Source organism: Mustelus asterias, chromosome 15, assembly GCF_964213995.1.
Source record: "Mustelus asterias chromosome 15, sMusAst1.hap1.1, whole genome shotgun sequence".
Taxonomy (NCBI): Eukaryota; Metazoa; Chordata; class Chondrichthyes; order Carcharhiniformes; family Triakidae; genus Mustelus; species Mustelus asterias.
The window spans coordinates 41,294,711-41,321,866 of NC_135815.1; the positions used below are offsets into that span (position 1 = coordinate 41,294,711).

Sequence of the window (27,156 nt, forward strand, 5' to 3'; positions counted from 1 at the left end):
CATATTCCCACTCCACACAGCTCCCAACTACACACAGAACACCTTGAAATCTTTCACAACATACCTATCAAATAATTTCTAATTTTTGAAGCCCTTTATAAGACCAAAAAATTCCTTCAGATTTTCCTAACCTCAAATAACCATTTTAGGGTTATGAATAGTTAAAATGATCGGGGGCGATCGGTATTCTTGGCGCCTTTGGTTTTGTCTTTTCCCATCTCCTTGACAAGGTTTCTCACCTTCGTACATCTTTGCGAAGTATCAAGAGAGTAATTACAAAAACACCTCACCAATTAAACAGAAGATTTCAAAAAGAAATCACCTGGTAAGAATCTGAAGCTTATTAATTTGTCGTGTTTTCTCACCCCCCTCCCCACCCCAATTCATATTCTGGCACACATACACACTCAAGTGGCCAGTCTCCATTTGTAAACATATACAATGATTGTCGTAGAATACTCAACACACGAAAAATCACAAGCTTCACCTAACAACCCACCTACTTTCAAACAATCAGAAGTAGGACCTAATCGATTTACTCATATTTTGACCAAGTGACACGGAGGACAATTATGCGCACTGTATGCGCCAGGCTGAAATGAGGTCACCAAACATAGGCCAGAGGTCAAACTAAGTACCTCCCTAGTCAGTTTGATATATTTGCCCCCACTGCAAATAACTCAAAATGCTAATTTCTTCCTAGGTTATGTTAAAAAAACTTCACAAATCACACTGAGAATTATTAATAGCAGTCGCCCTGGAGAGCGCTTCTTTTCTTTCATTGGCTACTTCTAGTCCTGGAAAGTAAACGTTATCCCATAGCTGTTCTCTATTGCTTTACTTTGACGTTAAAATGACTCACATATTCCTATTTACAGACCCCGAAATGTCAGCCACTGCTTTAGCATCGAGGAAGCACTGCCATCAGATTTTCACTCAACCATTAAGTGTGAGGCTCACACTGTAATGTCTCCCAGCAACTGCAAACCAATAACGGGAATACTAATCACAGCGCTACAATCGGGGAATTGAATTCTGTACATTTTGTTTTAAATAAACTAGATGAATGGATTAGTGCTCCACCTCATTGAGCTGCCAGGTCCTGTAATCCAAACAAATTGTACTCAAATCTTCATAAATAATGTTGATCTGTTAAAACACGTGACTGGTAGGTAAAGTGCAAGATAGAGCACCGTTGAAGATTGTGAAAAAGTACAAATTTTCACTCCATGGCTTCTTTAGATGCGGATCTGGTATCCGACATCATTCAGTGTGCTGAGTTCTGCTGGCTTCCGTTCTGTTATTGCAGGTCTGAAAGAACAACAAAGATAACAGCCTAAGAATCGGATTTGACTGTAGAATCTATAAACACACAATTAAAACTCAGATCATTCACTCATTGATTTGAAAAGTTCAGTAGAATTACGACCAAAATCAATCTTGGCTTGACTACATGAGGAGGATAATGACATGGCCTGGTCTCAGTGACATGGCACCACTGCTCAGATAGAAGCTGAGCCTGTGCAATGATGCAAATTCAGCTGCTTCAAATATTAGCATTGCTCACAGAGCACGATTCACTGGGAATACATAACAACATAAGAACTAGGAGCAGGAGTAGGCCATCTGGCCCCTCGAGCTCCACTTACCTGCCCGCTCACCATTACCCTTAATTCCTTTACTGTTCAAAAATTTATCTATCCTTGCCTTAAAAACATTCAATGAGGTAGTCTCAACTGCTTCACTGGGCAGGGAATTCCACAGATTCACAACCCTTTGTGTGAAGAAGTTCCTCCTCAACTCAGTCCTAAATCTGCTTCCTCTTATTTTGAGGCTATGCCCCCTAGTTCTAGTTTCACCTGCCAGTGGAAACAACTTCCCTGCTTCTATCTTATTTATTCCCTTCATAATCTTATATGTTTCTATAAGATCTCCCCTCATTCTTCTGAATTCCAATGAGTATAGCCCCAGTCTACTCAGTCTCTCCTCATAAGCCAACCCTCTCAACTCCAGAATCAACCTAGTGAATCTCCTCTGCACCCCCTCCAGTGTCAGTATAGCCTTTGTCAAGTAAGGAGACCAAAACTGTACACAGTACTCCAGGTGTGGCCTCACCAGCACCTTATACAGCTGCAACATAATCTCGCTGTTTTTAAACTCCATCCCTCTAGCAATGAAGGACAAAATTCCATTTGCCTTCTTAATTACCTGCTGCACCTGCAAACCAACTCCTTGAGATTCCTGCACAAGGACACCCAGGTCCCTCTGCACAGCAGCAAGCTGCAATTTTTTACCATTTAAATAATAGTCCATTTTGCTGTTATTCCTACCAAAATGGATGACCTCACATTTACCAACATTGTACTCCATCTGCCAGACCCTTGCCCACTCACTTAGCTTATCTATATCCCTTTGCAGACTTTCAGCATCCTCTGCACACTTTGCTCTTCCACCTATCTTAGTGTCATCTGCAAATTTTGACACACTACACTTGGTCCCCAACTCCAAATCATCTATGTAAATCGTAAACAATTGCGGTCCCAACACTGATCCCTGAGGCACACCACTAGTCACTGATCGCCAACCAGAAAAACACCCATTTACCCCCACTCTTTGCTTTCTGTTAGTTGACCAATCCTCTATCCATGCTAATACATTACCCATAACACTGTGCACCTTTATCTTATGTAGCAGTCTTTGGTGAGGCACTTGTCAAATGCCTTCTGGAAATCCAGATACACCACATCCACAGGTTCCCCATTGTCCACTGCACATGTAATGTCCTCAAAACATTCTACAAAATTAGTCAAACATGACCTGCTCTTCATGAACCCATGCTGCGTCTTACCAATGGAACAATTTATATCCAGATGTCTTGCTATTTCTTCCTTGATGATAGATTCAAGCATTTTCCCTACGACAGAAGTTAAGCTAACCAGCCTATAGTTACCTGCCTTTTGTCTACCTCCTTTTTTAAACAGTGGCGTCACATTTGCTGTTTTCTAATCTGCGGGAACCACCCCAGAGTCCAGTGAATTTTGGTAAATTACCACTAGTGCATTTGATATTTCTCCCGCCATCTCTTTTAGTACCCTGGGATGCATTCCATCAGGACCAGGAGACTTGTCTATCTTTAGCCCCATACACAAAGATTACCCAAAGCTGAGGGGTGCAAAATAACTAGGGCTTAAAGGGGTGGTGGCTCTCCTTAATGGGAAACTGGTGGAAAATGTTAACAGGTGCAAGAAACAAGGCACAGAGACAGCTAGGGTCTAGCTTTAGGATGCTGTCCAAATTTATCTCTTGCAAAGCAGTTAAAACAGATTCACGTCAACAGGTAACCACCAAGGAAGCTGACAAATAGTTGCAAGCAAGATATCCACCTTGGTAAAGCTAAAAGACCAAGATACAGGAGGGAGGTTCATTTCACTTGGCTACTGAATGTCTGCAGCACTCTTCAGGAACTACAAGAACATTATGGAGCGATCCCTTAGATTACATAAAACTAGGGCCTGCGTTGGATCTAATGCATGGGACCATATTCAAACACAGCCCATGCACCAGATTTTTGTTTATTCATTCATGGGATGTGGATATCTCTGGCTGGGCCAACACATATTACCCATAAGAGTCAACCATATTGCTATGGATCTGGAGTCATATATAGGTCAGACCAGGTAAGGACAACAGATTTCCTTCCCGGAAGGGGATGAGTGAACCAGATGCATTTTTACAACAATCAATAATGGTTTCATGGTCATCACTAGACTTTTAATTCCACATTTTCATTTAATTCAAATTTCACCATCTGCCATGGTGGGATTCGAACCCAGGTCCCCAGAGCATTACTAGTCCAGTGACAATACCATTATGCCACCTCCTCCCCACAAATTGATCCCATAACAGAGCCTCTAGTGCCCATACAATACATTGCTGTGCTGTAGGCAACAAAGATTAATTTGCCAGCTTTAGGTTTAGTCCATGGATATAAAGTTTAATTCTCAATGCAGTCATGTTTGAATAACAAAATGCATTTAAAATAGACACACACAGACATGAAAGAAAATACCAGACAATTAGGAGCTATGGAAACCTAAGCAGACGTGTTCACAGCTGTTGTACGTCAGTTATGAGCCTTTCACACGTACGCAGGAACCTTTGTAATCTAATGGATGGCAGGTTTGCTCTTCATTTTTTGATATCCTTTGGTTTAAAGTATTTAAATACGGTTGGACTGTTTTACAGAAATTTGGTATCATTTTTAATTATATCATCTATACAATCATTATTTGTAGTTATTAGTGAAGGATAAATACAAAGTTCTTTGACTATTTTTGAACAATTTTGAACTCAGATTTAACACTGAGACCCATATTAACTAGCAGCGCTATTATTTGACAAAAATCATTGTGCTGGGAGTGGAATTTCAAACAAAATAAACAAACGCAAAAATAAAAGTGGGAAATGTCTGAGGAATTTGGACTACAATTCGGAACAATCTTTACCTCGTATCAGTGTCCAACCCATTTGTTGTAAACATCCTGTTAAGCAGCACAGGGCTTTACTCTATAAAAGAATGAACTTGGAGATTCCTCCAGATCGCTACAAACAGCCAGTATGATCCATCTGTTTAAAATCTAAGCTCCTTCTGAAATCAGGTAGACCACACCAGCCTAAAGCTGTGGATCGAGCTAGCGGTGAAGATAAAGAGATACCTGGCCAGAAAGGAGAAACTTGAACCACATTTCCAAAATGAAAATCAAAAGGAAATAAACCCTCGCCCAACTACAGACCCCGCAAAGTAGAGTGCTAGTCTGTCGCATTCAAGACTTGAGGCCTTTCCAGATGTAAATGCTCACTCAGAATGATGATAAATCGAGTTGACATTAATAAGATGCCATTAACTTTTCCAGACAAAGCATAAGCAAGCAGCAATCACTATAATGGACCCATCTACATCGAATGCCCTTCAAGGGCAACTTTCAACCTTGTAAGGCAATGGTTTGCATTGCGGTGGTCAACCCAAAGTGTTAAATCAAATACCAACAGGAGCATAAAGTCCAATGGCTCACCAGCAGTAACAGGTGTGCAGTCAGTGGTGGGCAAAGCTTGACATTAATGGTCAGTGAATTAACTAAGGTTCCGAATTTAGGACCCTGGGTACGAGCTACAATTAGGGCCCAACCCATTGGTGAGCACAAAAACTGCAACACGACAGTCACGCCACATGAATAACTTAAATTGAAATAAGAAGTGAAATCTAACCCGCTCAGCAGTTTTCCGGCATTCCCGAGTACCCACAAATTAAAAATAGCTTTACAATTTGATGGCTTTCGTGAAATCTTTCAAAGTCCCTCAGAAAGGCCACAAAATTCTTCAAATAGCCCCTTTCAAAAATATTAACAATTATTAAACTGCAAGATAAAGCATTAGAATCACATACTTTTAAAATGCCTTACAATTGACCTGCTATGTTTGGAGGGCAGGCAAGCATAATCAATTTGTCTTCACTCAGATCAATAGGCCTTCTGGGATTGCTTAGCGCTGATAATGAACCCTGCGCTTGAGTCAGCAATAATTGCAAGCAAGCAAAGGCACCCACCCTGTTATAGCTAAAAAGGAAGAACACGGGAAGGGATATTCCAAACAGTACCCATTAAATTGGAGTGTCTGAAGTACTCTTTAGGCATTGCAAGCACATTATGCAGAGATCTCTTAGTTTACATAAAATCATACCTGCATTGAGTCTAATTTTATTGGCAGCTTTTGAGATCGGAGTGACTGTGGTCTTTTCATTGCTTGGGCCTTAAGTAAGACATTTTCCACAAATGTTTGGTCATTTTGTTCAGTATCTTGCATATTTATGAGACTTGCCTATGTACAACATTGGAAAGAGAGCTTTGTTTGCAGAATCCTATATGCCTATTTATTTGACACCTGACACTACAACATACATGTTGCATGCAACCTATCTGATGAGAGCAACAAACAAAGAATCATTAAATTAAATAAGTACAGAAAGCCCTTTTTAAAGAAGTTTAAAATTGACGATCAGTTTGCCTCAAGATTTTAAATGCCTAGATTACAAAATGGTTCTATTATGTACCCAGCAGTCTGCACTCACCTCATTTTCCACAATGATTATTGACACAACGTTTATGAAACTTCACAGTGGAACTTCCCTAAGATTTCCACTGTCAGCTACATCCTCATGTGATCTGTATTTCATGAGATCAGGAGAACGTCAAGCCTGTCAAAAGCCTTGACTACCTAAGAAAGAAGTCTCACAACAGCAGCTTAAAGTCCAACAGGTTTATTTGGAATCACGAGCTTTGGGAGCGCTGCTCCTTCATCAGGTGAGTCCCTTGCCTACCTAAAGCTGGGATACATGTGCCGGGGGCAGGGTGATGTTGGGTCAGTTAAAATGAGTGCCAACATTTATCTGCCCTGGTTCCACTGCTACCTTCCAAGTCTCAGTGCTAACCTACTGTTTTGAACTGAGAGTTAAGCATCATCCAATTTGGTAATGTGAATTTTTGCTTCCAATTGACGTAGGAAAGCAACGTATCACACAGATGGATGTGTTCTTGGCCTAATGGCTGGAGCATGGGGGGGGCAGGTCATGTGATGAAACCTCCAGGAATACATTTAACCACAGTTGTCACCCTCGGATAGGCCCCGATGAGTGTGGGCCAGAAGACATCAATAGGCAGGTAAATTTAAAATATCATTTCAGCTTTCCTTGTGAGCCATGAGGAGCAGGTGTGCTTCTGCCAGACTGACAGGGAAACGTTAGGACTCTCTTAGCACAGACTTCCCCATTTTCCCCGTACCCTCAGTCAAGTCCCAATCCTTTCTCACCACCTACCTGGACCCTGGAGCTGGCTGTGTTCAGGTAGGTCACTGATAAAATTGATGGAAATGAGATCTGGCTATTCTTTGGGGCTAGTGTGCTCCTTTCACTGTTATATGGAATTTAGTCCAGTTCACTACTAGGCCCGAACTAAAATGATTCTGTCATATTTTGTCTCTTGTCGTGCCTTAAAGTTGGTCAAAAGTTTTGGTTCTAATTCTTTGATATTTTAATAGCAGTTTTCTGTTATGGGCTCCTTCCCCAGGAAGGACCTCAGAACCAATTAACCAGAGAGGATTTATTCAGCATGCTGCATTCAGAGTTTTATCTGCTTGAAACTCTGCACGTCGACACTGTCACCTACATCATCAATGAGGAAGGAACAAAGTTTAACTTTAAGCAAATGCTTAAAGGCCTATCTTATAAATTTTAACAACAAATGTAATAACTGAGAATAACTTCTACCCCTTTTTTTATTCCTCGGTCGTAACAATTTGTCTTCACTAGATCAAGGACTGCACGCACCGCAACATACCATAGTCTCTTCCACCTTCTTCTGTTGGGAAAAAGATATAAAAGTCTGAGATCACGTATCAATCGACTCAAGAACAGCTTCTTCCCTGCTGCCTTCAGACTTTTGAATGGCTCTACCTTATATTAAGCTGATCTTTCTCTACACCTTAGCTATGACTGTAACACTGTATTCTGCCCCTTCTCCTTTCCTTCCCTCCGATATACTCTATGAATGGTATGTTTCATCTGTATAGCTCGCAAGAAACAATACTTCCCACTGTACCCTAATACATGCGATGATAATAAATCAAGTCAAAGATCTGACCAGTATGCAGAGATCTAGGGCTGAATTTTAACCTATAGGAGTGCATGGCTTTGGCTGCTGTCCCTGGCTTCGCCATCTACTCTTGCTCACTTGTTCAGTGCAAGTCACTGGGACCGATTTTACCAAATCGGCTCTAAGTGCCGGGTGCGGTCATAAATCAGACCAGCGCCCGGCAGCCGCGCTCCAGCGCCCCCATACGTCCAGTGGGCGGGGCCTAGCGCATTTGCATCTATCGGAGCACCGACCTGCGCATGCGCAGTTCGGGGCCGACAGCACTCAGCGCGCCCGAACGCAAAAGTCAAAGGCAGCGCTGACAGCACTGCCGTCTGCGCTGCCTTTGACTTTCCCTGGTTGGGGGGGGTGGCGGGTGGGGGCAGGGGTATGGGGGGGGAATGTGATGTCTCTTCCCTGAGGGGGGGGTGGGGGGGATGTGATGTCTCTGCCCACCTCCCCCTCCCCCCCCCCCCCCAGGGGCAGAGACATCACATCCCCCCCTAACCCCCCCTCAGGGAAGAGACGTCATATCCCCCCCCCCCCCCCCCAGGGAAGAGACATCACATCCTCCCCCCCCCCCCACCCCACCCCCCCCCTCAGGGAAGAGACGTCAGTTCCCCCCCCCCCACATGCAAATGCATTTAAATCGGCCCACTGGCCGATTCTGGCGTGCGCCGGATCGGCGCCCAGATTGGCCGTTGGTAAAGGCGCGATTGGCCTTGGGTCGGGTCTGGACCGTGTTTTAGGCCCGACGCCCAACTTTACCATGATTGTGCGCCCGAAAACGGGCGCGAAAGTTTGGTAAAGTTTGGTAAAATCGGGCCCACTGAGTGAGAACCCAGCTACATTGGTAACTGCTGCCACCAGTGTAAGTATCTGAGCTGGTGCATGGTCTGCATCAGTCCCATAATGGTGTAAAGGTGAAGTGAGTGACGTCCTCTGAGAAGTTGTTGTCAAGGCAGGTGACCTCAACCCACTGACTGATGGACATGAGAAGGTCCTTGGGAAGATAAATGACATGAATGACAACTGTCAAGGAAAGAATGCATAGTTACCAATAGGCACATAATCATATTTCAGTCGCTGTTGACACCAAGTCAACATTACTGACCATTGACTGCCATGTGGCTGTCTGATTTTATTTCTGTCACCAGCTAACTGGGAACATAGAACATAGAACATTACAGCGCAGAACAGGCCCTTCGGCCCACGATGTTGCACCGACCAGTTAAAAAAAAAACTGTGACCCTCCAACCTAAACCAATTTCTTTTCGTCCATGAACCTATCTACGGATCTCTTAAACGCCCCCAAACTAGGCGCATTTACTACTGATGCTGGCAGGGCATTCCAATCCCTCACCACCCTCTGGGTAAAGAACCTACCCCTGACATCGGTTCTATAACTACCCCCCCTCAATTTAAAGCCATGCCCCCTCGTGCTGGATTTTTCCATCAGAGGAAAAAGGCTATCACTATCCACCCTATCTAAACCTCTAATCATCTTATATGTTTCAATAAGATCCCCTCTTAGCCGCCGCCTTTCCAGCGAAAACAATCCCAAATCCCTCAGCCTCTCCTCATAGGATCTCCCCTCCATACCAGGCAACATCCTGGTAAACCTCCTCTGCACCCTCTCCAAAGCCTCCACATCCTTCCTGTAATGTGGGGACCAGAACTGCACACAGTACTCCAAGTGCGGCCGCACCAGAGCTGGGAGGCTCTCATTTTCCCACATCCATCAGCCAGGTACACCGAGACTCAACTGATCTCCAGCACACCACCCACTTTGTTAATTGAAAGATTTGAGAAGGGCCACATTCACGTCTCAGCCTTTTCTTTGTGTTCCCCTGCAAGGAGGGAAAGGAGAGGTCTATGAATGAGAGTACTGGTATGTGTTGAATGGATGGATGGAGAGCATTTATGGAGGGGACTTATGAGGAATAGACATGACATCACATAAGGATGAGGGTGCATGTTAGTGGTGGATAGATAGATAGGGGTGTGAGGAACTACACAGACATAGGGGGGAATGGGTGCAGCTGTAAGGTAAGCTGATGTGAGCAGTCCTGTGCCAGAGTGGGTTTGGAGCCTGGGTTATACGTATTCAGGATGTGCCATCATGCTCACCTTTCCTGCCCTGCATGGGACATTGTAACATTTCCTGTATTGGATCCAGGAGCTCCATGCTCCTGCTCCTAAGCTCTTGGGTGACCTCCAACCACCCCTCTTTGTGAAAGCAGCAGGCTACTTCCTCCCATTATAAGGGTCTGGGTCCTTACAACCCCCATCAGCATATCCAGGGAGAAGTTGGTGAAGCGCGGCACAGCCTTTGCCTCTATTGACTTCATACTAAAACCCTTCATGGTAACTCCAAATATTTCAACATGCATGTATGGCTTGTACCTTTAAATAATGGAGTTGAAACCATGTCATGCAAGTCATCATCACGCCCACTAATAGTAACTGGACAAGAAACCCAAAGGTAGAATGATAATGGAATGGCGGAGTTAAAAGGTCACTGACTTGTACTCCATTTCCAGATTTCCCACATGCTAAAATCCAGCCCTTAGTTCCTGGCGAGGGGATAATGGCAAAGAATGTAATAAAGACTTTTTTATCGTCATTTTTTGTTTACTTAAAACAAGAAAATTTCAAAGGAGCATTATTCCCTGAAATTTATGATGACATGACTAGAAATATTGACAAAGAGAAGAAAATCAACTGGCATAATTCAGTGAAAGTATTTTGAAGACTATGTATATATATAAACAAAATAATTACAGCAATGGCGCTGCCCTAGGGAGAACCAGAAGAAATAACAGTTCCAAGCCCAGGAGTGCTGGCATACTAACGCTGTCATGTGACCAGAGGCAGTACAGCCCTCGCTTTGAATTACAGCACTTGTTTCCTGAAGTGATGTAACTGCTATCTGTCCTTTGTTAATTTGAGCAAATCCTGCTTCTCGGCCTTTTGGCTAAGATCAAGTGTAGTATGGATTGGATGCTGCGCTTGGTCGAGGTCATTAGGTTACATTTAAGCTTCATATTCACATGAAGCAATTTTTAAAAGCGGCATCCCGACCTTTTGGCTAAGATGCAAATGAGATCAAGCCTTGGAGGAGGAAACCTCCCCCTCCTCCAATCAGCTTGGCTCATGCAGATCAGGCCCAAGACAGGAGTGTAGGCCCTGTCTTGTCAGCTTGGATCGGAAATGTCTCAACTTGTTGAGACTCTGAATTGGACTTGATTTGATTGAATTGGAAAAGTATATAAAAAAATAAAAAATTTGAGCAAATCCTGACATCCATGGTGAGCTGTATTATAACACTGAACTTGAGGCAATACTGAATCAGAGAAGGTGACTCAGTTTGCTAATGCGCAGCCATTAGAAAATCACTTGACTCCCGAGAGAAAGTTAACAAGTCAGTAGAATAAAAGTTCACACTTTTTGTCTCCTCATGCCTTGGGTGTTCCAATTCTGGGACTGTTCAGTTCCTGAAGAACAACACAGATGACTGCACATGGTCCCCAGGGTTAATTGCTCAGGTCAGGCATGTTATAGCGTCCACATTATCATCCTCAACTGCTTTCTGAATGTTTCATTTAACTGCTGCAGTCACTCCTTATGCATTGTGTGCGACCTGTCTACTGAACCTTACATTAAAGGATGGCAGAAGATATAATTGTTCCCTTTTACCTCATCAGGTTTAAATTTTGAACTGCAGTTTTTTTTCAACTAAAGCTGAAGTGAACAGAGTGATTTCGGACTTGGGAGTTGCAGTCGCTCTGAAGGTTTTGTTGGTTAATCCAGTGAGGACCTGACTAGTAAATTAAGACGCTACGATTAGTCTGAGCATCCTGAGGTGAGAAGGGTGAAAAAAATTGCTTATTGCACTTACTCCAAATCATCTTCCAGAAAACCCTGCCTTCACTACCAGAACTCTCGCTAGCCCGACTGATCTTGTGTTGTGGAAGGTAACCATATGAAAATAAAAACAGAAAATGCTGGGAAAACTCAGCAGATGTGGCAGTATCTGTGGAGCGAGAAACAGAGTTAACAAGCCGAATTTTCCCATCCTGCCCGCCATGGGAATCGTAGTAAGCGTGGGGAGGTGGTGTGTGTGGGGGGGGGGGGGGGGGGGGGGGGGCGGTGGGAAGGCGGTTGGGGGGTGGGGGGGGGGGAGGTGGGGGGGGGGGAAACCATGCAAAGGTCCGTTGACCTCGGGCGGGATTTTCCAGCTTTGGTGCAAGCATGGCTGGAAAATCCCGCCCAACGTTTCAAATCCAATACGATTCCTTCATATTGAAATGTTCTGGATGGAGAGTGGGATCTTCAACTGAGAACCCCCGCCTTGGCCTCTGTACAACAAACACTGTCAGCTAACAAAGGAAAACAAGGCCATCATTGCAAAGACATTTTTATTCGTGTAATGGAAATAACATGCTGGACATTCAACAAATGTAGCCAATGCAGATTCTGCCTGTCACATTTTCTTTTTGATCAGCTGTATGTTTGACACGTGTGAAAACAAATACCATATTTAAGAGTCTCCAATTCAAGCCATTAAGAAATCTACGTTTAGGGATTCTTTGCCCAATATGAAGTGTACACTCCTTCCCCACAAAGATACATCCCATTTACCTCAGTCCAGACAGCTACGGTCCAGAGCAGAGGCTTGAGGTACCCCCAAGCATACACAGGGCAGTGCTGAAGGTTAATCACTTAAAACTGCATTGCTTACCAGAACACAATATCAATAAGCCTCTGTCTGTGTGTCCACCAGGTCCACCGTAATCCTTCGGACTTTAACATCCAAACTTATCTGGAAGTGAGTGGGAAGAATCCTAACCCCCCCAGTGATAGCCACCTTCCAGCTCCGATGAACGAGCCAGGCTGGTAGACAAATAATAGCACTTTTCTGAGGCACCGTGAACCTGTCTGGGTTCAGTCTTAGGTTACGGATTTGACATGGGCAACTAGTTTGGTTCATCACCAAATGCAGCATTTTGGAGTCATTTTGACCCAAAGTCACCCTCCACCTTAGCAGGATAGTCATTAATTGACCCGTGACCAAATGGGAAGCATGTGCTTGCGTTCTCTATAGGTGCTGGACAGCAGGTAATGGAAGATCAGCATGAACAGCACCATTCACACAAACTGTAAAAGTTTATTGCCCCCTCCCCCCCACACTTCCTGACCACAGCATAGTCACACTATGTCTTCCACAAGTTTGAGGAGTGAACGTCTGCAGCTGCTGTTTGCCAATCTGCAATGCAGTGATGGTGAGATTATAGCAAAAACCAGAAGGACTCCTTTATAAATAGATTTGCTGTTTCCATATACTTTGAGCACTGGAGTAAATTGCATTTAAATCTAATAGTTCTCTCTAACCCATTTCGAGTGGACATAAAAGCACTATTTTTATTAGCATGAACTCATAATTAAAATTCTTGTAACACTTTTTCTTAAACATTATTTGTTTAAACGAAAGACTCATATGTCTCTGAAAGCCGACAGGTTGGTGTGAATGGCTTTCACTGATTGTTTACCAGAAAGGTTCACACATAATAAGGTTTAGATTGTAAAGTTGATAGAACAGAATAGTTATTTCACTCCACTTACATGTACGTGATCTGTTCTCGATCAGTATTAGAAATAGTGATACATTTTGAAACTTAATTTCCTTTGATCCCATGAAACAATGTCTAATCTCCTCCCTAAACAAAGCTGGGTGGAAGGTTTGGAAATTTATCTTTCAGCCTTGCAACACATCAACACAATAGGCATTTTGCTGCCAACACGTTTTAATCCAGGCAAATGGTAAATGGACAAATGCCAAGTTGTTTCCAGCTGTAGCCCTTTCCTGGGCCTGTTATAACACAGTGCCCCTTCAAGCAGAAGCAGTTTTATAATATACTTGGGTACCAATGCTCATGAATTCACATCACTCACAATGTGAAGCTCCGGTGAACAAACGTAGAAGAATATTGTTTATAAGTTCATAAGATATAGGAGCAGAATTAGGCCATTTGGCCCATCGAATCTGCTCCGCCATTCGATCATGGCTGATATGCTCTTCATCCCCATTTTCCTGCCTTCTCCCCATTACCCTTCAACCCAATACCAAACAAAAATCTGTCTAACTCCTCCTTAAATTTACTCACTGTCCCAGCATCCACTGCACTTTGTGGTAGCGAATTCCACAGATTCACAACCCTGTGGGAGAAGTAGTTTCTCCTCAACTCTGTTTTAAATTTGCTACCCCTTACCTTAAGGCTATGACCTCTCGTCCTAGAATGTCCCACAAGAGGAAGTACCCGCTCCACTTCTACTTTATCCATACTTTTTATCATCTTATATACCTTATTCTTGGCCTTGAGCTTTCCCCAGATGTCTGAGAAAATCTGCACAGCCCAATAATGTGAAAACAACATTGCTGTCACTCAGCCCACATGCAGATAGTGGCATACAGCAGCAACAGCAACCATCTATACACTTCCCACTGTCAGCATGACTCTCCACTACCACACTAACTCCTGACTTAGAATACAATGCTGTTACCAAGGTCAGTAGCTCAGTAGCAGAGGTACTTAAATATGAAGGGGCATAACCATCCTTCTGCATTGAACAATCCAATAATCTAACCGTTAAAAAATACAACCAAACAGGAAATTAAACTACAACAGATGTTTCGCTGTATGGCAACATCTTATCGGAAAGGCCAATTCCTGGAAGCAGAGATAACAAAATTCCTTCCTCTTCTGCAAACCTGTTCCTCTGCCAAAACCAGGAGAATTCTCTGCACTGAAAGCCTTTCCAAATAACTGACTATTTTCCAATCTACTCTGAAAATGTCTCTCAGTGATCCATGATGCTGCATGAATCCACAGCGGAAAAAGGAGCGTCGAAGAGGCCAAGATGCTTCAGTGAAAAATCTCATTTACCATTCTCCTGATCTTCAGCTGCCTGCAGCAGACTGTACTTTAAAATTTATTTATTAGTGCCACAAGTCGGCTTACATTAACACTGCAATGAAGTTACTGTGAAAATCCCCTAGTCGCCACACTCCGGCACCTGTTTGGGTACACTGAGGGAGAATTTAGCATGGCCAATGCACCTAACCAGCACGTCTTTCAGACTGTGGGAGGAAACCCATGCAGACACGGGGAGAATGTGCAAACTCCATACAGACAGTGACCCAAGTCGGTAATCGAACCCCGGTCCCTGGTGCTGCGAGGCAGCAGTGCTAGCCACTGTGCCACCGTGCCACCCATATACTGTGATTTGCTCAGAAGCTAGACCAGAATAAATGCTGTGTAACAAATCCTTTCTCACCCTCACATCTAAATTGAACTGAAATTGATCCCGAATGGGAGCAGCTGTAACATTTCCAGTTTTGGCAAATGGTTGGGTGATGGATGAGTTTTATCATTCCCTTCTCATTGGTTGCAGCTCCAGCTTTGGCGATAATGTGGTAATGAAACCAGACGAGTAGCAGAACAACAAATGACCACAAGCAGAGTTCTAGTTCCCTGCAGGAGATAAGCTGCTGCCAGCTGAAGTGAGACTGCTGTCATTTTCACTGGTTACAGTTAGCTGCCTATCAGCTATCAGGGCGATTTACACAACATTGGCCTCAGGAAAGCAACACCAAAATGGAAACGCACATGTAGAGGGGAGCCAAGAAACCCCAGGGGGTGGAGTGGGGTGGGGGTAGGTGGTGGCATCAGAACCACAGGCAATCCAATCTCTCTCCTCACTCTGCCTCTTCATGTGCGTTCTATATGAAAATCAGCACCAATGATATGGGCATTCTTGGCCATTTTGGCTGCAAGCTCAGAATCACACAATTGTTACAGTGCAGGAGGCCATTTGGCCCATCCTGCACCAGCTCTCCTCATGAGCAATTCACGTACACAGCACATTCCTCCGTTTCAGATAACGGGCTGTATTTTACATGCCCCACCAGGCATGTTGCTGACAGGAGGGGCAGGTACCCACCGCACCACCTTCCCACGTACCATCGAGCTCATTCCCATAATACAGGGCAGGTGCCAAAATTGGCAGCCCGTCCACCAAATTTAAATGAATAATTCACAATTGGCTTGTTCCCAGACTAGTTGACCTGAATAATTTGCTGCCCGTGCCATTAAACATTTGGCATGGGCAATCAGACAGGGGTGGCAGCCTGATATGTTAAAACAAGTTCTTCACAAAGGAAGGGGGTGGTTTCTCTCTTTGAGGGCTGCCCTTTGCCAATTGGGGGGCTGCACCTACTGAGATAATAACCACCCTTTTTTCCTACCCACCTGTAGCCTTAAACCCAACCTTCCAACCCCCCACCCCTCCCTGATCTAATCAACCCCACCCTGTCCAAGGTCCCGGACTTATCTGTTACTGGGGATCCCTAGGCTCCCCCAGTCACGGTTGTGCCCACTAACATGCTCTTGGCACTGCTGGGACTGATGGAGCTGCCAGCCAATCCGATCACCCATAAGCTCCTGTGGTTGGGGCGAAAGTCCCACACTGGCCTTGTTTAGCCTGACGGCAGCCCTTTATGGCTGTTAGAGAGGCCATATGCAGCTACAGGCTCCATGTGAGACAGGCCTCTGTGCAGTGGGCTGGCTCAGTGTCAAATTTGCTTCTGCTGGGGGGCTGGGGGAGCAGACGGAGGTGGGGGTGAGGCAGTAATATTCAGCACAACAACTTAATTCCCTTTTGATGTTCCCACCGATGTTATGCTGACCAGCCTGTAATTTTCAGCCTTATCGCTCCGCCATTATAGAACATGGTTATAACATTTGCAACTTTCCAGTGCTCTGGCAGGGCTCCCATATTCAGGGAGGGTTGGCAGTCTGTGACCAAAGTCCCTTATAATTTCCACTCTTAATTCCCTCAGTAAGTTATGATGCATCCCATCTGCACTGGGAGAGGGAGGTATTCCATATGGTTCCTGTTTCCCCCTTTACTGTGACATTAGCAGCATCCTCTCTGCTGGTGAAGACATGTCAAGTACTAGTTTAGTACCTTAGCCATGCTTCCCCGTGCACAAGGAGATTTCCTATTTGGTTCCTAATGAGTCCCTTCTTTCCTTTGACCACTCTTTAACGATGTGTTGATTAAAAAAAACTTTTGTGTTCATCTTTTTTAGCTGCCAATTTATTTCCATAGGGAGAGTTGTCCCATCCTGCCCGCTATGGGAATCGTAGCAGGCGGGGGGGCAGACCATGCAAAGATCCGTTGACCTCAGGTGGGATTTTCCGGTTTTGGGCGAACTTGGCCAGAAAATCCCGCTCATAGTCTTGCTTTACCTCTCTTAGGCCATTCTTTAGATCTCTTCTATACTTCCAATTTTGGTTCTCTATTGTGGTATAAACCTTAACAGGATTGTTTTGTATCTTCACATGCACTTTTTGGGATTGATTAGCTGATTGACTGTCAACCTTTTGAACCACATCATGAATGTTCTTTCCACACCCAACAAGTCCTGGAGTGGGACTTGAACCCAGAGCATCTGGCTTACAGGTTCTACAAACCAAGCCATAAGATGTCTGCATGATCAAGCGGGTTTACTTTGTTAAAAATGTGGATCCCTATTAATCTTACAAGAAATAGGGTGCTGGATTTTCCTGCAGGCTTTGGGATCCTGACGTGAGACTGAATGGAGGGCCCCGGGCCCACTTTGCTGGCAGCAAAGCCGTGGCACAATCTTTCGGCAGGCAGCCCCTCAATCGGCAGACCCTACATTCTCAGGCCCCCAACGCTGTAGGTCCAATTGGAATGCCGGAAGCTCTGGAACCTCGGCAATCACACCAGGAGAGGTGGACACTGCTGTGGTAGGCCAGAGATTACGAGGGCGTACCAATAAGGAGGCGCCCTTGCTGCTAACATAGAAGGGTTGCACTTCCAAAGTGCTTAGGGACATTGGAATGGAGGGAAACCCGCTCCAAAAGGCCCTTCACTGAGGCAGTTGGGATCCATTCCCTTAGCCCGGCGGAGGCCATGTTGTTTGAGCCAGCAGCCTCAGGACATGACAGGGTTTGGTGTTTGTTCCAATGTAGGAAAAATACCTGCAACTGTTCAAAATGGCTGCTACAGGAGGAATAAATTGTCCTAAGTGGATGCCCACCTCCATGGAGTAGGCAAATGACAGTTCATAGCCTTCTCCTGGGAAAGAGCCCTGCAGAAGGGATACGTCAGGGAGTTGTCCTGATATGGCACCCCACTATTTTCCCAGCCACCTCCACTTCTAATACTGTTTCCACGGTGCTGGGAGAATCCAGCTAGGGCTTCTTTAATCCAAGCTTCTGACCTAAATCGAGTGTTTATTACTCGATTTGAATATTTAATATTGTAATTCACTCAAACAATACAATATATCCTGGCACCAACTTTGTCCAGTGCTGGTTGAGTTCACATGTATGCTTGAGTGGATTGTACCTTGCACAGTGCTGTATCTCAATTCTGTGCTCCCATTCTGAAGTAACCTGTATCCGTTTCAGCATCAAAGGGCCTGATTTTACCAAAACTTCGCGCCCGTTTTCGGGCACAAAATCGCGGTAAAGTAGGGCGCCGGGCCTTTAACGTGATCTGCACCTGAATCCGAGCAGATCGCGTCTTTACCAACACCCGATTTGGGCGCGGGTCCGGCCTGCGCCTGAATCGGGCGGCCCGATGATTTAAATGCATTTGCATGCATTTAAATCAACTTAATGAACCGCGCGCCCAACTTTACCGCCAAATCCCACTTTACCATCTTCTGGCCCGATCCGCGTCCGCGCTGTTACCAACCTGCAAAATAAAAGTCTGAAGTCGCCGCTGCAGCCTCCGAAGAGCGGGGTCAGAGACTGCAACGGCTCTCTGACCCAGGTCATCCTCTGGTCGGGGCGGGAGGGGGGTGGGAGGAGGAGAGGGTGTGTGACGTCTCATCTCCTGGGGGGGGGTGGGAGGGGAGGGGGTGCGACTGATCATCCCCGGGGGGGGGGAGGGGTGAGAGGAGGAGAGGGGGTGTGACGTCTCATCCCCTGGGGGTGGAGGGGGGGGTGGGGAGGGGGTGTGACCGATCATCCCCTGGGGGGGGTGGGAGGGGAGGGGTTGTGACCGATCATCCCCTGGTGGGGGGAGGGGGGGGGAAGGTGTGGAGAGGGTGTGTGACGTCTCATCCTCTGGGGGGTGGGAGGGGAGGGGGTGTAACGTGTCATCCCCTGGGGGTTGGGAGGGGAGGGGGTGTGATGTCTCATCCTCTGGTCGGGGGGGGGTTCCGCTGCCTGTCTGCGGCCGATCCCTCCTGGCACTGGTTCACTGCCAGCCACAGATTACTCTTCCCTGCAGGTGTGAGAGAGCGGGAGAGATGGCTGTGGCTGGTAGTGAACCAGTGATGGTGCCAGGAGGGATCGGCCGCAGACACGCAGCGGAACCCCCCTGACCAGAGGATGATACGTCACACCCCCCCCCCCCTCCCAGGGGATGATACATCACACCCCCTCTCCACCCCCCCCTCCCTCCCCCCGCAGGGGATGATCGGCCACACTCCCTCCCCTCCCCTCCCACCCCCCCAATGCCCCCCTCCCTCCCGCTCCCCCCCCCCCGACCAGAGGATGAACGTCAGAGAGCCGCTCTCTCCGCTTTCTGCTTTTTTTTTCGCGCCCGGGCGCTCTGTCAGATTTTTTTTTAACTGCGCATGCGCAGTTCAGAGCTCTGATCGGTCCACCAGCGCTAAGCCCCGCACACAGCGCAGATCGGGCCGGAGCCGGCAAAACGCGAATGGGCGTGCTGGAAAGAGGATTCCGGGCACGGATCTATTTGACGCCCAGATCCGGCACTTAGACTCAAAATGGTAAAATTCCCCCCAAAGACCACCTCGACATCTGCACCGACCATCTCCTATTTCAATGGAATGTTTAATTGAATTTAATTAAAGGCATGAGCAAAGTAACTGTGACACATCTTTCACTGTGAAAAATAATAGGAGAATATGTTCTGGAGAACTCCAATATTGTGAACAAAGGCAATGGCCTCGTGGTATTATCAGTAAACTATTAATCCAGAAATGCAGCTATGTTCTGGGTTTAAATCCCGCCACTGCAGATGGTGGAATTTGAATTCAATAAAAAAAATCTGGAATTAAGAATCTACTGATGACCATAAAACCATTGTCGATTGTTGGAAAAACCCATCTGGTTTGCTAGATTAAAGTTTATTTATTAGTGTCACAAACAGGCTTACACTGCAATGATGTCACTGTGAAAATCCCTAAAGTCCTTTAGGGAAGGAAATCTGCCGACTTTACCCAGTCTGACCTACATGTGACTCCAGAGCCACAGCAATGTAGCTGACTCTCAACTATCTTCAGGCAACTAGGGATGGGCAATAAATGCCAGCCAACAGCAACGCCCATGAATGAATAATAAAAAATAATAATAAATTGAATCATTGAATCCTACAGTGCAGGAGGAGGCCATTTGGCCCATCGAGTCTGCACCGACCACAATCCCACCCAGGCCCTGTCCCCATAACCCTATGCATTTACCCTAGTTAGTCCCTCTGTCATAAAGGGGCAATTTAGCACTGCCGATCCACCTAACCTGCACATCTTTGGACTGTGCGTGGAATCCGGAGCACCCGGAGGAAACCCACACAGACACGGGAAGAATGTGCAAACTCCACACAGAGAGTGATCCAAGCCGGGAATTGAACCCGGGTCCCTGGCGCTGTGAGGCAGCAGTGCTAACCACAGTGCCGCCCTATTGGATGCATGAATGTCGGTGAACAGAATATTAAATAGTGAGCATGTTGTGTGTTACAATCCACTGACAACCAGCTCCCGACCCGGATTCTATCGAATTAGAATTCACGCTCAATGTTCCTTATTTCTCTACAGTTTAGCCTCAGTCAGTAAACCAGGAATCATTAAGGAATATTTGTCAATCTCATGTCTCTTGTTATGTTCGTCTGAGAGGAAACTGCTTGTGCAAAATACCTAATCAGATTATTCTACTTTTAGCCTTGTTAATCGTATTAAGATTGCAGGAATGCAGTATATTCATAACCTTGCATCAGGATTGGGATGAAACAGCAACAGCCTTTTATTCATATCTAATCATCATCAAAATATTGCCAGATTAGACAAAAGAGAAGTGTTTCTGTCCGTTAGTTTAGTGGTGGTTATTAGTTGGGTTGTCATTGAACATGGCACCCACAGGGGGAGTTTTGTATCTGCTACTCACTTCCGAAAGGAATGTACATTTGGCTGGGCAGGCCAATATCAATTAACATGCAGATGAGCACTCTTATTACATGTTCCTACTGGATAATAGAGATCAGTACATTCATTGTTTAAATAGGCAAGGATTTCATTTCAAACCTTTGGAACTAAAGAAAATTTCATGTGTTCAAGCTGTCCGTGTTTCAATCCTGTCATTAAAAGTGCTTCAGCTTGTGAATATTCATTGTTCTAAATTGTCTCGCAAGGTCTTGCGAACAAATTATTCCAATCCTGATGAAAGGACATTGATCTGAAACACTGGCACTGTTAGAAACAGAGAGGTGGTGAGGGAGCAGCTGGATGGAGGCAGCTGAGGCCTTTTGGAAGACAGGAAAGCTGGAAGGGGTCTCCCTCAGTCCCTGCCAAATTTAACAGCAGGCCCCCATTCCATTTTGTGTCTCTGTCTCCCAGCCGCGGCCAGACAGGTTGATAGGGAGACTGGCTGCTGGGTGGTTACAGGCCCCAGCCATGGAGCCGGAGGGGAGTAGGTGGGCAGGCATCCTGGTTTGGCCAGGACAGTCCAGGCTTCTCCCTTTTAATATTCATTGTTTTAAAGATCCAGACCAGACCCTGCCACAGGACTCTGCCTCCCCACCCTCTACACTTCCTCCCTCTCCCTCCCTCTCCCCGACCTCATTCCCTGCCCGGCTGGCTGAAAACATTGATTTTATTGTTTAAAGTAGAAGAACACATCATGGCATTGTTTGTAAATGTGCATGAAGGTTTTCAAATGGTCCGCGATTTTCCATCTTTTGGGTCCCACTCCCTCCTGCCTGATCAAAAAGGTCACAGATGCCATACATTCCTGGGTCCTAATATTTGACTCCCAGCGACATTGCCAAGCTGGCATTGGTTAGGGTACTGTCCCAGTACAGGTTGTTTTGAGCTGACATGTCGCAATACGAGGACAAAATGACTGGCGAGTACAGAGTTGACAATAACAGCTGCATTAGAAAGTCAAAATATTAGGCCACAAAAATACCTTCAGCCATTCAGCCCAGTCACAGAATTATTACAGCACAGAAGGCGGCCATTTGGCCCATCCTGTCTGCAGTGGCTCTCCTAATGAGCATCATGGCTGAGTGCAATTCCACTGCCTTTTCCCTGTACCCCTGAACATTGGGCGGGATCTTACGGCCTCGCTTGACCCGAGACTGGAGAATCCCGCCCGAGGTCAATGGACCTTCCCATTGTCCGCCCCTTGCCCGCTATGATTCGCATGGCGGGCGGGGCAGTAGAATTCCAGCAATTGTCTCTATTCTGGTATTCATCTAATGCCCTCTTGAATGCCTCGATTGAAGACAACGCATTCTAGACCTGAACCACTTGCTGTGTGAGAAAGATTCTCTCACATCGCATTTGCTTCTTTTGCAAATCACTAAGGGCGGAATTTTCCAGCCATTCGCACCCCATTGTAAATGAGGATGGAGAATTTGGCACTCAGCCAAATCTCCGTTCACTGCAGCGGGACCTAAACATCCTGCCGGTGTGAATGGCCATAAAATTCTGCCCTAAACCTGTGTCCTCTCATTCTTGATCTCAAACATGATATAATGTTCAGATATAGACATCAAAACTCGTGAGTACACATTGAACCCTGGTAGATGGGAGTTGAACCTCCCCACTGGTAGGCACTTGGCTCGCCTATTTTAACAAGATGCAACATGTACTGGGACAAATAAAGAGGCAGCTGGAGGTTGAGAAACTCCCTGGGGCTTTCCTTCATAATTACCTCGATTATAATCGATTTTGCCCAGCCTATTTCTAAAAGACATAAACAAAATGATAGAAGGCAAAATCCCTTTGATATGACCAAACAACACTCTCCCAAAAAGAAAGAGCTTTCGCAAAAATATCTTAGTTGTCAAAGAAAGCTGACGACCATTGGGATTTAGCCATCAATTTTACTTGAATGTCATTTTATGAATAAACCTACTAATTTGATGCAAACCAAATTTTGACAGTGGCTTTTTACCAATTCAATTTGTTCATGAAAAGTTCCAACAAGTTAACTTTAATATAAACTGGTACGGTAAAAGCATAAAACAGACATTAATTTTGGATCATTATTTAATAAGCGCTGACCAAACAATCAATCCTCTCCTAAAAGCAATATGTCTGAGACTTTTGAAAAAGATTCCAAGAACCTCAGTAGATGGAATTGCAATTTTTAGTTTTAAAGTAAAACACAAAGCCAGCTATTTTTGAAGTTATTGGCTATTCTTGAGAATTGCCAGAGACCAGGGTAAGATTTACTCAAAACTTCAAATCCCTATATAACAGGCGTGAACCTGCTTTGGCATGCATTTGAATATCATTAAACATCCTCCCCCTTCCCCCCACGACCGCCCCCCCCCCCCACGCCTCCCCCCCCACGCCTCCCCCCCCCCCCCCGCCCCCCCGTCTCGCCGTGTCTTGACCCCTCATCATATCTTCAAACCGCGCAGGTTCACACAGGTTGCAGGTTGCTGTGGGGGCTCTTCCCAGGGTCGTAAAGGTGAGTATAACCCCCTGGGGAAGAGGGACATGGCCAAGCAGCACCCTGTAAATGCCCCCTGGCATTACCCCGTGGCATAGGTTGGCACTGCCAGGTTGACACCATGCCCATGCCAACCTGGCAGTCCCAATCTGTATCAAGTGGGAAGGCCCCAGTGGGAGCCTCATGGGGCAGTTGTTGGGGGGGGTGGGTGGAATAATTATTGCAGCTGTGGTTGTGGGCCACAGGCATTCCGACCAGAAAGGGGTGCCAGCAATGGCTGTTGCGGGGTTGTGGGGGGGGGGGGGGGGGGCGGAGGGTGCTGGCTCCAGCTGTGATGGGGGGAAAAGGCCGATGATTGGGGTGGGGAGAAGGGCCTGATGATGGGGGTGGGGGTGTTGGGGAGAAGGGGCCGATAATCAGAGGGGGTGGGGTCGATAATGGGAGGGGGTGGGGAGAAGGGGCCGATAATGGGAGGGAGTGGGGGTGGTGGGGAAAAGGGACCGACAATCAGAGGGGGTGGGGGTGGTGGGGAGAAAGGGCTGATGATGGTGGTGGGGGGAGGGGGAGGGTGAGGGGGAGTGGAGGAGCGAATGATTGGGCGTGGGGAGGTGAGCCCTGAGGCCTCAGTGATGGGGCGGAGGAGGTTTATCGCAGGTCTGATCGGAGAGCGCGTGTTGAGGCCCCCGTCCATAAGACCATAAGACCATAAGACATAGGAGCGGAAGTAAGGCCATTCGGCCCATCGAGTCCACTCCACCATTCAATCATGGTTGATTTCAACTCCATTTACCCGCTCTCTCCCCATAGCCCTTAATTCCTCGAGAAATCAAGAATTTATCAATTTCTGTCTTGAAGACGCTTAACGTTTCGGCCTCCACAGCCCTCTGTGGCAATGAATTCCACAGACCCACCACTCTCTGGCTGAAGAAATTTCTCCTCATCTCTGTTCTAAAGTGACTCCCTTTTATTCTAAGGCTGTGCCCCCGCGTCCTAGTCTCCCCTGTTAATGGAAACAACTTCCCTACGTCCATCCTATCTAAGCCGTTCATTATCTTGTAAGTTTCTATCAGATCTCCCCTCAACCTCCTAAACTCCAACGAATACAATCCCACGATCCTCAGACGTTCATCGTATGTCAGGCCTACCATTCCTGGGATCATCCGTGTGAATCTCCGCTGGACCCGCTCCAGTGCCAGTATGTCCTTCCTGAGGTGTGGGGCCCAAAATTGCTCACAGTACTCCAAATGGGGCCTAACCAGTGCTTTATAAAGCCTCAGAAGTACATCCCTGCTTTTGTATTCCAAGCCTCTTGAGATAAATGACAACATTACATTTGCCTTCTTAATTACGGACTCAACCTGCAAGTTTACCTTTAGAGAATCCTGGACTAGGACTCCCAAGTCCCTTTGCACTTTAGCATTATGAATTTTGTCACCGTTTAGAAAATAGTCCACGCCTCTATTCTTTTTTCCAAAGTGTACGACCTCGCACTTGCCCACGTTGAATTTCATCAGCCACTTCTTGGACCACTCTCCTAAACTGTCTAAATCTTTCTGCAGCCTCCCCACCTCCTCAATACTACCTGCCCCTCCACCTATCTTTGTATCATCGGCAAACTTGGCCAGAATGCTCCCAGTCCCGTCATCTAGATCGTTAATATATAAAGAGAACAGTTGTGGCCCCAACACTGAACCCTGCGGGACACCACTTGTCACCGGTTGCCATTCTGAGAAAGAACCTTTTATCCCAACTCTCTGCCTTCTGTCTGACAGCCAATCGTCAATCCATGTTAGTACCTTGCCTCGAATACCATGGGCCCTTATTTTACTCAGCAGTCTCCCGTGAGGCACCTTGTCAAAGGCCTTTTGGAAGTCAAGATAGATAACATCCATTGGCTCTCCTTGGTCTAACCTATTTGTTATCTCTTCAAAGAACTCTAACAGGTTTGTCAGGCACGACCTCCCCTTACTAAATCCATGCTGACTTGTCCTAATCCGACCCTGCACTTCCAAGAATTTAGAAATCTCATCCTTAACGATAGATTCTAGAATTTTGCCAACAACTGAGGTTAGGCTAATTGGCCTATAATTTTCCATCTTTTTTCTTGTTCCCTTCTTGAACAGTGGGGTTACAACAGCGATTTTCCAATCCTCTGGGACTTTCCCTGGCTCCAGTGACTTTTGAAAGATCATAACTAACGCCTCCACTATTTCTTCAGCTATCTCCTTTAGAACTCTAGGATGTAGCCCATCTGGGCCCGGAGATTTATCAATTTTCAGACCTTTTAGTTTCTCTAGCACTTTCTCCTTTGTGATGGCAACCATATTCAACTCTGCCCCCTGACTTTCCTGAATTGTTGGGATATTACTCATGTCTTCTACTGTGAAGACTGACGCAAAGTACTTATTAAGTTCCTCAGCTATTTCCTTGTCTCCCATCACTAGATTACCAGCGTCATTTTGGAGCGGCCCATTGTCTACTTTTGCCTCCCGTTTGTTTTTAATGTATTTAAAGAAACTTTTACTATCATTCCTAATGTTACTGGCTAGCCTACCTTCATATTTGATCCTCTCCTTCCTTATTTCTCTCTTTGTTATCCTCTGTTTGTTTTTATAGCCTTCCCAATCTTCTGACTTCCCACTACTCTTTGCCACATTATAGGCTCTCTCTTTTGCCTTGATGCATTCCCTGACTTCCTTTGTCAGCCATGGCTACCTAATCCCCCCTCTGATAACCTTTCTTTTGTTTGGGATGAACCTCTGCACTGTGTCCTCAATTACTCCCAGAAACTCCTGCCATTGCTGTTCTACTGTCTTTCCCACTAGGCTCTGCTTCCAGTCGATTTTTGTCAGTTCCTCCCTCATGCGCCTGTAATTACCTTTATTTAACTGTAGAACCTTCACATCTGATTCTGCCTTCCTTCTTTCAAATTGCAGACTGAATTCTACCATATTATGATCACTGCTTCCTAAGTGTTCCTCTATATGATGGCGTGAAACACGCCCCCTTGATTTTTTTGTGCACAGCAAGATCCCATGGACATCAATATAATAAGTGGATAATCTGCTTTAAGCAAAATTGCAGGACTTTGGAATCATGTTTCATCAAAGTTCACAGGAAAACGAACTCAAAAGGAGTTCATTACATTTATTGGGCAGATCATGGCTTATTGATAATTGGATGTTGTGCTTCTCATGCTTTGTTCTTCCATGGGATATCTACATCACTGGCAAGCCAGCATCTATTGCTGCTTCCTTATTTCCCCAGAGAAGGTGGGACCTCGCTGGACTCTGGAGACACTGCAGTCTACCTGGTTCAGAAACACAAACGGTGCTGTTAGAAAGGCTGTTCCAGGATGGTGAGTCTGTGGCAGTGAGGTGTTTGTGATCTAGGGTGGAATTTCCATTCCGAGGGTGGGAATGTCAGTGTGATTTCTCCTGGGCAGCGGGTAGGCGGGGAATCATTTGTGAGGAGCTCATTGTGGTGAACCATCGTTGGTTCCCACTGGATAGTACTGAGCCAGGGCTGGTCAGCACTACAGGAATGTATATAGGTTACTGTGGGATTGTACTAATGTTGTTGTTGGGTTAGGGTGGGATTGATACACCTGTGTTTGTTACTGTTGTGGCACATCCCAGTCGGGCTCCGCCTCCTGGGAGAGGTATAAGAGTCCCTGCTCGGACGGGACCCCTTCAGTCTGGGATAGTGTGTTAAAGTTCTGATAGTTC

At 45.9% G+C, this 27,156-nt stretch overlaps 1 protein-coding gene across 1 annotated transcript in view; it reads right to left on the reverse strand.

The window, feature by feature from the left end:
* Nucleotides 1-1,222: 1,222 nt before the first annotated feature.
* The window catches only part of vash2 (vasohibin 2), a 146,730-nt gene continuing 120,796 nt past the window's right edge, over nucleotides 1,223-27,156 (reverse strand). The window contains exon 7 of the mRNA XM_078230553.1: nucleotides 1,223-1,311. Within this exon, the coding sequence (XP_078086679.1) occupies nucleotides 1,239-1,311 (73 nt within the window). The 3' untranslated portion in view covers nucleotides 1,223-1,238. The remainder of the gene's footprint in view (nucleotides 1,312-27,156) is intronic.